A 12,050-nucleotide genomic window follows, 5' to 3' on the forward strand; every position below is an offset into this window, starting at 1 on the left:
CGCTTATTGTAGTCGAGCTGGCGAGAAAGATAGGCCTAGGCTAGCTAGGCGCAGTCGGGCCGCCGGCCGGTAGCTCACCATTCGTTGTTGTTAGAGGCAATCAGTGCGACAAGCATCATAATGATTCACTGTCGGCGTATTTTACGAAGCCTCATGATTGTTTCTACATCAGACATGTGAAATTTAGCGAGATTCCTTTTGATTTTAGGTCTAGGCCTATTAACAAATGGTAGTAATGTTGATACGTTTTCCATCGCTGCCGCCATTCGTTCGAACTAAAAAAAAAAAAAACACAGCCCGCAAAAAGGTCAAAATATGGACATGACGCATGCGCAACAACAACTCGGAAGATTTCAGGAAAAAAACAGGCCTCGCGATGGTATGTTTTTGTTCCGAGATAACTCAGGGGACCCTTGTGAAATCTCGGAAAGTTTACAAGGATTTGGCTTTCACACTCATCCAAACCTGGTTACAACTTGTTACAAGTTGTTAATATTTGCAAAATAGCATCAGTGTGAAATGGGTACAAGATAAAATAGAGTGTTATAATACATTAACAGCTTTATACATGTATATTGGTCCAACACAAAGTAAATTATAAATTATGGGGTCTGGGAAGAATATTTTATTAAGTTTAATTGTTTTTATTGAGCTTGCAGATTCCATATAATATGTTCAAATGCGCAGTGCTGTACTCCTAAAAAAATAAAAATTCATGTTTTTTGGAGTTTAAAAGGAAGAGCATTTCTGCAAAATATCAATCACCAACTGTAACTGAAAAGTAGGGCCTACTGACAGTACTACTACTACTATTAGTATAATTACTACTACTGTATATTAAAATTGTTTTTAAAATACAAATCCTGCTAATAAACTATTGATTTTAGAATCTTTGGAAGCTGTTTTCTCAAAACCTACTTTGCTGATATCCAAAAGTGAAAACTGTTTTAAAGAAAAATTTTTGCAGAATCTAAAATGCCAGAGCCAGTCGCATATAATGCCTTGCCCACGGACGAAAACAAGTCACCAGACTCAGACTTAAAACCTAGACCTCTTGATTTGAATTGCCTCTAGAGTACATTTTACTTAATCATTGTATGAGCAAGTTTTTTTTTTTGTTTTTTTTTTCATTGCCTAGATGATGTGTATTATGATATTTTTTATTGTTGTTTGATAGGGCCAGATCGAACTGATGAAACAGGTTTACCGTCATATCCTGGCTTTGAAAGAGATGTTTTTAAGACCGTTAGCAACTACTTTCACAGCCTGTCTGAACCTTTGTTGACCTATAATCTCTATGATATCATCACTGGCTCCTTCTGTAAGTACTTTACCCATCTATAGTGAGTGAAGTATTTCCCATTTTCAAAATGTTTTCAATTGTTTTTGCATGTATTAATAGGTTTTGTTTATTTTTAATATGAATGTGTTTTAAATATAAAGCATGTCTTTCAATATTCAGAATTGTTTCAATGGGGATTTAAGGGTTGGGGGAGCAGCTGGCCTTGAGACCCCTTACATTTTTTTAATTATTTCAAAAAAGGTGGAGAGAATATGAAAATTATATTCAAATTTAAGTCTGAGGCTTCAGAGTGCCATTTCTGACCATCTAGAGGTGCCATAATTATACATTTTCTTTACCTGAGCCCCAGCCTGAGCACCAACCATGTTGGGGCTGAGGTGGTCTAGAACCACTATCTGTGGAAATCCCTCCCTGAGCCCCTTCTATCTCAAATTTCTGGATCCACCAACTGTGTTTATACAGTACTGGCTTTTATTAATGATTGTAATTACTAGATTAGCTTTATTACTAACTTTACAAGTCTTGTAGAATAATTCCTCTTAACATATTACATGGAAAAGGATTTTGAGGTATGTGTGGTCTTTATACATTATTTAGACATTTTATTCTCTAATGAGAAGCCTTTCAAATTTATTTATTTATTTATTTCGGTATAAAAACACTCACATCAATTCCAGAGGGCAGACCTTGTGCTTACAATCAAGAAAAAAAATAAAAAAACAGATTAAAAACCAAAAAAAGGAAAAGGACAATAAATAAATCAACTACAGTACCCATTTACAATTTACACACAAATTGGGACGAAGTACTGTAATGATAAAAAATGGGATAGGTCTAAGGTTACATGGAGTGACGTAACTAGGTGCGAAAGGGCAAGATTAATTGCCTGGCCCTTTGATGTGATAGGGGAATTCCCAAAGGTCTCATGAAATTCATCGTAAGAAATGCTTCTTTACCTCCTACTCTTAAAAGGCCTAGGTTAGTAGGCCCTAATAATGATAATCAGATTTGTAACTATTTTAATAGGGCATATTTAGTCTCAGCAGCTGTCATAAACAAATCAAGAAAATTGATGGCACATAAAATTAAACAATTGCAGAGGCAGTAGATAATTTGAAATAGAAGGGTCAGTGAGGGATTTTCACATGCAGAGGATGAAGACCACCTCAGCCCTACCAAGTTGGGACTGATAGGCAAGAAAATTTTTGATTATAGTACCTCTAGATGGCCGGAAATGGCACTCTCACTGAGAGTCTCAGACTTATGATATGAGTAGAGTGGTAGCCACTGTGTGTGCGCTGAACCGTGGTGATCTCTAGGTCCCCGGTTCAATTCCCATCACTGACTTTGCTTGTGTTTTAGCTGGAGGTCTGAAACACAAGTTACAATTTTGGATGTTTAAACCGTTGGTCCCTTGTGCATTCATGCACTTATTACACTCTTTGGAAAAGAGTAAGGGAATTGTCTCCCAGTGTACTGCCCGATTACCAGCAGAAGCACCCCACTGGAAATAAGTTTTCTTCTAGACTTGTGGGCTATACTTGATGTTTACACCGAAAAAATCCAAACCCAAATAAGAATATAATTTCCTTTTTTTCTCATTTTTTTTTTTAGAATTTAAAAAAAAATAGGGGGATCAGTCCGGCTGGGGCCTCGTCCAGCTGGGGCCCCATTGTTTACACCACTGAATTGAAATCAACATTGTAATCAATAATTACTACTCTAAAAACTGAATATTATTAAGGGGCTCGCTGGCCGTTTTTTCGTCAAAATTAAGTTGAAAATTATATTCAATTACAGTATTATTTTTAGGTCTTTTTATGAATAGGTCCCTAATAGCCCAGGGCCCCAGTGCTTTGCATTGGCTGCACTGCCCGTAGCTATGCCACTGGTCACATGCCCAAAGCTTTTGCAATTTTTGATGGGCCATATATTCTCACAATTTCAAGTTTCGCAAAATTTGATATTTGGGCTTTTGCTAAGCCAGTTTGCACAACTTGTAAACAAGATTTGATTGTCCAATGCTGCATAACACAAAGTTTCCCCTTGACTTGGAGTGGAGCTGTAGTTTCGGTGCTTCCAGTCCCGATTTGATGATTGTTTCTGCCTGACAAATGCCTAAAATTATAAATTTTGAATGCTGATTTCTCAAACATTGTTCTTTGAACAGCTGTATGTCTCAACTCCTGAAACGAAATGTTAGATTTTATTAAATTTTTTGTACCATTTTATAGCTCTCATTCAAATTAAAATTCAAATGACATTTATTCAATGATGGAAATAATAATAGAATACAGTACAGTACAATAAACCACCATCATTGGGATCATGACTAGAAGTAAAAAAACTTGTCTCGTCATGACACCCCCCCCCCCCCCCCTTCCAAAAAACAAAAAAAAAAGGGGAAAAAAATGAGGAAAAAAAATAAAGAAATATATAAATTTTAATGTTCGACCCTGTGTTAATAACTAAAAATCAATTTTTGCAACGAGTGACTGGTTTGGCTTGTCTTTGCCACAATTATACTTCAAAATCTGTCACTGCAGGGTTTTTTTTTTCTCATAACCAAAGAAATCTACTCTCTAAGCCTCATAAAGGGACTTTGTATAAAAGCATCATTCCCTTTGGTAAGTGGCAGATGTACTTGCTGTTGCATGTGAAGAAAAGTAAAAATAAAACCACTGTTATGTTAACAGTGTTTTTTTTATATAGTTTGGTAAAAATACATTTTTATGCTTTTAATGTCCAATTCAGAAGTTTTATTTTCTCGAATTTCTAATCGTTTAATGTAAATTCCACAGGTTCAACAAGTATTGCTTAATTCTAGTATATTATTTGGAGCACAAATTTTGTAAAGGGAGGTTTTATGTACTATGTTTAGTTTATTTTTTTGCAATCTAACCATGCCTATCATTTTTCGTTTGTTTTACTAACAGCATGAAGGTTTCACTTTTTTTTTGTCTTGTCATTTTGCAATTCTCAGTGATCTGTGATAGACGAGATCGAGGGCTCGGAGACTCCCCTTGTGAACTTACTACACCGCCAAGTGTGGTCACATCAACTCACCTTTCCACATTTGGTTCCGTAGAGAATCTCATGCTTGATTTAACAATGGGATGGACACCACTAACTAAGTTCAGTGGTCAGTCAACAGAAGGAATAAACCGTGTTGGGTGTGAAAGGCGGTCGATGCGACGCCAGTTGTCAAATGTGACACCAGTAGCAAGGAGGAAAAACACCAGCCAGTCACCTTCCGGTGGTAAAGGTAATGATTGTCACTCCTCTGGTACCATCTTCTGTCTAACATCTCAAAAAATAACTTCTTGCGAACAAAACGACCAAGATGAGGGCTGGGTACAACCATGTGATGGTGTTGAAGTAGATGTAGCGAAAACGTCCCTAAAGGAACTGACTTGCTGTCCAAGAAAACGTCCACAAAGTGCTACGGTTGAGTACGACCACATCCGTCAAAAATTGAATGATCCTGTCACTGATGTATCACCAAGTAATTGCGTCAATAGTTACGGTTTCCTGCCAATGTATGCTGATAATTCCATTTCTACAAAGCAAGTTTGTAAAAATCCAAAACGATACTCGTCAGATTCCAACCTGACGAGCAGTCGCTCAGTCTTCTGTTTCCAACGTGGCAGACTGGGGTTTGAAGATGTCCAAGCCACAAACACTAATAGTAGACAACCCCAAAGTGACCTGCATTATGCTTCTACCTCATGTCTAATTTCGTCAAATAAAGATCTATCACCAGATTCTGGAAAAGATTCATTTGAATTAAGTCGTAGCAGGAGTGGGTCGTTTAGAAATCGTAAAAAATTCAGCTCACTCACGAACATAGACATTAAATCTGATGATAACAAGCACAAAAAGGCACCCAGAAGTAATTTATCCTTTTCAAAACAATTTGGATCGGCATCGGAAATATTTCAAAAATTGTTTACAAAAAGGAAGGATAAAACTACTCTTCAAGATCAGGCATCTTGTGACTCTAAGATAAGACCTCAACAAGTAAATTTAGCCAAAAGTAATAAAGATTTTTCCAGTTTACCCAACAATAAAAGGCAAACAAGTCCACCGTATCCGTCCCCATTACGTGCAACTATATCGCAACCTGTACTAATCGGTAGGCGCAATGACTCTGGTTCCAGCATTGATTCCTTCTATTCCGCCAAAAGCAATTTGACTCGACAAAGTATCAGCTCCTCGAGTATGAAGTGGTCAACACCGGATGAAGAGCAGAACAGTTGCAAACATTCCACTAGCTCAACAAGTAAGATCACTACAGACTGCATGATGTGATCCTCATTTGCATATTCTTTGCACCTCATGTATATTCATGTATCTTAATGTCACATATCCTCTACCTTTATGCTTTTGCGTCTGTTCTATTTACACTGCTAATCATGTATTCAACTTCCATTTATTGCGTGTAAATGGTATCAAATGTGAGTATTTCTCATGCTAGTTTGATTGTTATTTCGATAATGTTTTTGATTGTTGTTTAGCATTTTGCTTATGATTCCTTGGACACTATTGTTGAAAAATAACAACAAAAGTGTTCAATTGAATTTCCAATATTTTTGCAGATTTATTAATTTATGTACAATTGATTGTTTTGTTATTCTACATTCTTAGAGTATGGTGCTGTTCTCTGTTGCACTTCAAATCAGTAAAGCCCAGTTTAAAGTAAAAATGGCTCTACAAATCTATGCAAATCATGAATATTCATGATTATGGTACAGATCTGCATCTCATTTTAGACAAATTATCACTGCACAAATAGTTTTTAGTAACTCTACAATACATACAAACACTACTTTGTATTGCTATTAAGTTGGTATCAATCTATGTATAATTCATAATTTTCAAATATTAAATTTTGTGTGTATGTTGAGTTTGGTAAAAATTCTGTCAATTTGTATTCAAAAATTGTAAGTTTTAATAAAAATTTATTGTTTTTTTCATAACTAATTTATGTTCTGTATTAATGTGGTGCTTTATACACACTTTGTTGAGTGTCTCCTACACGGATGTATAGTTCACTCATTGTTGCCAATATAAAAGTGATTTCGTATTTGTGTTTTTTTGCCTAACATTTTGGTAATCAAATTTGTATTGGTTTTTAATATTTAAATCTGTCAGGTAATATATGGAATTTAATACCTGTAGATCTATTTTCATTATATATTGATGGATATTTTCTTTAGCTTTATGTATCATGTGCCAATGTATATAATACACACAAAACATATGATAATAATTTTAGTTGACATTGTTGATTCTATGTTTATTTTATGTTATCCACTGTTATCTTTTGTAGGTTTGTGTTTGACAGATGATCAATCATACACTGTAGAGGGTCTGAAGATCTGCTGCCTTCTCCTGCCGCCACCGAACAGGAAAAAACTTTACCTACTCCTGAAACTCATGACAAAGATGGTGAATAATAAGGAGCTCAATTTGAGCCAACACATGTCTACCAAATCATTAGTAAGTTAAGTTATATTATTTGAACGCTTGAGTAAATGGCCGAGCGGTTTAAGCGGTTTAGTAGAAGTGGTTGGCGCATCTGTTTTGGCTTGGACTCCCAACCTTGAGGTCGGGGGTTCGAAACGCTCGCTGTGCAAGTCGCTCATGTCCTTGGGCAAGGCACTTTATTTACGGTTGTCTCTCTCAACCCAGGACTACAAGTGGGTACCTAGTAGGTTCAAACACAACCATGCGCTGATTACAACTGCAACATTATGGGGCATGAGTGTTGTTCCATGTGCTTGATCCAGGGACCGGGGGTAATAATGTAAAGCGCATAGAGGCTAGTCTACAATATGCGCTATATAAGTCGACAATTATTATCTACACCAGAACCATAGGCAAGCTTGTTGTTTGAACCAGTATCGATATATTATGGCATAATATATCGATACTGGTTCAAACAACAAGCTTGCCTATGGTTCTGGTGGTAGGACAAGTCTTCTCGGATGCCAACTATAAACTGTTGGCCCAGTGTACACAATTTGTCTTGTGCACTTTAAAGAACCCAGTACATCTTTCGAAAAGAATACTGTAGGGCATTACGCTGGTGTACTGGCTCTTACAGCCCCTGTTGTGGACAGACCAGAGATAGCTGGTACCAGTTTACCAGGCAGCTCAGACACAAAGAGACCCTTAGGGGAGCAGTAAGTTTTTGTATGAGCTAATTCACACATCAAGAGACTTTGGTATAAAGGGCTATATAAATCTAATTAATCTAAACTACATTTATATATTGTATATGGGCCTGTGTTTAAACTTTTTTTTTTTTTTTTTAAATAGACAAATTATACCTAGTCTATAAAAAAATATTGAGAAAATTATTATTTTCAGTAACAAATTCTGATATGTATACTATATACATATTGTTATTAATTATTTATCATTGTTGTTAATGTTATTATGTTTATTGTTATTTATTATTGTTGTTGATGTAATCATTACACAAGAGAAAAGTGTAGCATTTGTGGAATTGACGGTGAATTTTTTTTACGATCAGGTATTGCAAACGTTTTGGCGAAGTATCCTAAGTTGTGAGGTTGAGGTGGGACTGGATGAGATCCTTGCCATTAAGGTCGTGACCTATATGATGGAGCACTATGACCAGATAATGACAGTTTCACAGGAACTGAAGTCTGATGTCGATGAAAGAATTCTGTATTTACGGAGAACTCAGGTGAGCTTTGTCTACAGGGTGTGACAATGAAACTGGTAATGTTGGAGTGGAGTTTAATAGTGGATGTAGGGCCTATACTTACCTTCCAATCCCAAGGTCCTGTGCTCAGTGGCCCTTTTGGAGTGTTAATCAAGCTTAACAGAAAATTGGGAGAAAACTGTGCTTATGTTTTTACTCTGTCATCTTGTAGGACCTTAGAAAAAATATCCAAGGAGCAGTGCTTAGTGGAAAGGTCACGGTTATAAGAATTTTTCTCACGACCAAAACAACTCCTCTCCCGAAGCCTCATAATGAGACAGTTCGCTGTTTGTCAAATCCTTGTGCATAAAGTTGAATAAAAGTTAAAAACCAAAAAGGTTGGGAGAATTTGACCTGCCGCTGACAACTATAGGCAGCTAGCCTCCTCAGACCTTTGACAGCCGAAATGAAACGGTTGCATGATCCAACCTTGTTGATCATGTGTTTTGTATTATTAGGTTAAGTTCAATGCTGAGGAAGGCATAGAGAACAACCCTGTTTCATACTGCCAGAAAATCAGCTTAGATGAATACAAGCAGCAAAAGTTAAGCCATTCCGAGAATGCCATCTCTTCACTTCTGGAATCAATAATCAACAACAAGACCATGCCAGTTAAGGTCAAGAGGAAGAAATTGAAAAAGGTCAGTAGATATTCATAGTTACAGGTCTCCCTCCAAAAGACCACATTTTGGGGCCGGGATTTCCATTGTCTTTTGCAGCATAGTCTCTTAAATTAGAATAATAAAATAAAAGATATTTGTTAATTTTGAACTATAGAAAAGTGTTCTTTAATTTGGTGTGATCTTTATTTGGAGGGTCTTTTTTTTTCATTAGCAAGAGATCTGTATATTACATCCAGGAGGAAAAACACTATATAGCAACATTAGAATTTCAGTTTAGCTCAGTTGGCTGAGCTGGTGGTAGGCCACTGTGTGCATGTGCTAACCCTTGAAGATTCTTTCAGTCCTTTGGTCCCTTGTTTAATTCTCTCCCTGCCCTCCAGTGTTTCAGTTGGATGGCTGAAATGTACACATCAACTTTCTAATTAGGTCCCACATGATTAAACAAGAAATAAGATGATTTACTTTTACAAAGATATGTATATAATTTATCAATTTAATTATGGTATCCTGTTTTTGTTAACTATGCTTACCACACAATAATCTGAATATTTACTTTATTAATTGAATTTTGATTCTCACTTGTAAGGTAAGCTTTATAGTTTCTGTGGGAACCTTTAATTTTGAACCTTGATGATTGTTTTTATTATTTTTTATAATTTGAAAGTTTATCAAAAGTCTTTTGTATGTTTGTTTGATTATGTGAAATGAATAAATGTTACTTTACTTTATGTGACCTATGTTCATGGGGAAAAAAATCAAAAATTTATCATAACACTAAATTATTTACAGTGATTAACATCTTACGTTTATACTTGAATTTGGATCATAAAAAAGGACCACTAATATTTATTCATCGTTGGATCCAATTTTATTTATAGAATTTATTCAATAAACTATTAAAATTATTGATAGTTATAATATTGTTATATAAATTTCAGTTCCAGCAAGAATATCCAGAGATTTATGCCAAAAGGTTGCCAACGACATCGCATGAAGCAGAATTGTTCCCACAAAAGCCCAAGATCAAACAACCAATGCTGAACATGAAGAAATCCCTTACAAAGTTGAAGTCCATCAGATAAAGATAGAAAGCAGTGGTGCTCCCTCCACCTTTCTCATCTCATCTGATCTGCATGGTGATTTATTATTGTCAATTAAAAATTTTGTTTTACATGCAAAAGCTGGGACCACTTTTCTTTCCTGAGATCAGGTTTATTGTTTTATGTTTGTAGTCAACAATCTGAGATTTTTTGATGTTATGGATGATACATCATGGTTTAGAAATTTATACAGTATTTAGCTCATGATAACAGTAATACTTGTTAGTAAACCTTACACAGTACCTTAGTGTAAATCTTAAATATATAGTACCTTTTGAGAATTTTATAAGATTATGTATTTTAGATGTTTTACAAATTGTGAATTTATTTAACGTCCAGCTGTTTTCGAATCTAGTAGCTAATATATTTGTAGGTTTTTTTGTAAGCAAAGTTGTCGTCATTTTATATGCAAGATGTTTTACTTCTTTGCAGTTTATATCAAGTATTATGTATCATACAGTAATTAACTTGTAGCATATCATAGTTCCTTAATGTTTACTGCTTAATTGTGTCTGAAATTGGAATAATCGTACCTTTTAGTATTTATGTAAATAATTTGTATAAAGTTTCTGTTTATTGTAAATAACCCTTGCAGCTATTCTGTCCAGCCAAAAATTGTATGTGTATTAACATTTTTTAGTTTCATATTTTAACAACTATAACTCAAGGCTGAAGCATGGTATACTGTACAACTCCAGGAACTTATTATATAGAAGCTATTTATTGAAATTTAATCTGTACAAGTTCACAGGGTAGGTACCAAAGTAAGTCTTTCTCCACACCATCACATTTTATGTGAGACAAAAAATGTGATGTTTGCATTTAATACGACGGCATGCTCATATATGGGCACATCACAAGTTTGTTGCATACAATTTGATAGTGTGGACTGAATGTTGCTGATAATTTTGTTCTAATTAATTTTGTAAGTGTTCATTCCGCATTTAAGCGGTTGGAAATGCCCAACCATGCTTAATTTGAACCTATGATAATGTTGCAGCTTTTTAATACTCATTCTCTGATCCATTTCTGATCTGGTTCATAATGTCTAGCCTTACAATTATGATAATTTATTGTACAGTCAGTTCGAAAGACAGATAGAAAAAATTTCGATAATAGATGGCTTTTTATAGTTTAGGCCAGTCTACTTTTGTATGTGTCATCGTAAATATTATTTTGAATTAAGCTATTCTAAGTTTTTATATTGTTCTATATCATTTAACAAAAATATCATTTTACAATCTTTATTATCTGAAGAGGTTCACCAATTTTGATGGGTAAAATATATTCCATTCACCATGAAACAATCTTATAATCTACTTAATAATACTGTAGATGAAATTGCAGAGTTTTAAAAAGTCAAAAGAAACATTTTAATTATTTCAATATGCAGTAATTTTCTTTTAATATTCTGATAAAGCTAATTGCTGTCTGAAACTGAGGTAGTAAAGTTATGAAAATAGGAATAAAATATATATACAAATATTTAATTTGTGTTTTTGTTGATTATTTAAAGGACATGTTTACATACTCTATAGTGCTGCATAGCTGATTATGTATTTCGGAGCCGCCCTAATTGCAACCAACCTGACGTGTTATCTCACTGAATACTCGATACGCCACAGGAATAAAAAAAATTCTACGTGTAGTGATTCCTATCTGGACGTAACTCTACTGAGAATTTTGTGTCTGGTTGGAGAAAACAACAGCATTGAACTGCTGCCCACAAAAACATCCATTAGTTCAAAGTTAGTCAGCAGACAGAGGGCGACAAACCAGACCTTAATCAATCAACATGAAGGGTTGTTTGGTTTGCACACAATTTCCCAATGCTGTACTGTACTTGTTTGGTATATTCTCGCCACTTTGTTCTTCCATTGTTTTAAGGTTTTGACACAGAATATGAAAACTTCCTACTATTCGATGTCCTTGAATTACTCTGTTTTAAATCAGAAGTGTGATCAAGTGTTCCTTTCAGTCTACACGGCTGTGAATCGTCCACAACGACTGTCGAAGATTTAGCCTTTGCTTGAGTTATGCTTGAGACAGACTTGGAAGAGTTCAGCCGGCCTGACAGACGTGATGCGTTAGGTGGCGGAAGGTAACCAATGGAATATTTCTTAAATATTTCAGGTGGAAGTAAGGATTCCGAATATGGTGATTTTCTGCCTTCTTTTTTTCTAAATTTAGATCTGTTTATAGACTCTTTTCTGAAAGAAGAAATATGTACTATTATGTAAGCCTACTATAATAAATAAAAAAAAATCATACACACACACGCGCGCACA

The 12,050-nt window shown here is 35.1% G+C and overlaps 2 protein-coding genes across 2 annotated transcripts in view; one reads left to right on the forward strand and one right to left on the reverse strand.

The window, feature by feature from the left end:
• LOC117116377 (DEP domain-containing protein 1B-like) overlaps positions 1 to 11,247 on the forward strand; it is a gene marked incomplete in the record, with an annotated part of 16,626 nt that extends 5,379 nt beyond the window's left edge. The window contains 6 exon segments of the mRNA XM_033260404.1: positions 1,178 to 1,321; positions 4,287 to 5,585; positions 6,636 to 6,805; positions 7,845 to 8,021; positions 8,498 to 8,680; positions 9,601 to 11,247. Of these exon segments, the coding sequence (XP_033116295.1) occupies positions 1,178 to 1,321; positions 4,287 to 5,585; positions 6,636 to 6,805; positions 7,845 to 8,021; positions 8,498 to 8,680; positions 9,601 to 9,744 (2,117 nt within the window).
• Positions 9,859 to 12,050, reverse strand: part of LOC117116373 (serine/threonine-protein phosphatase 6 regulatory ankyrin repeat subunit C-like) — an 18,461-nt gene continuing 16,269 nt past the window's right edge. The window contains exon 13 of the mRNA XM_033260395.1: positions 9,859 to 11,972. Within this exon, the coding sequence (XP_033116286.1) occupies positions 11,645 to 11,972 (328 nt within the window). The 3' untranslated portion in view covers positions 9,859 to 11,644. The remainder of the gene's footprint in view (positions 11,973 to 12,050) is intronic.

The sequence above is a fragment of the Anneissia japonica genome, unplaced genomic scaffold (genome assembly GCF_011630105.1).
Source record: "Anneissia japonica isolate Jap-2015-1 unplaced genomic scaffold, ASM1163010v1 scaffold287769_len469884_cov163, whole genome shotgun sequence".
In the NCBI taxonomy this organism is placed as follows: domain Eukaryota; kingdom Metazoa; phylum Echinodermata; class Crinoidea; order Comatulida; family Comatulidae; genus Anneissia; species Anneissia japonica.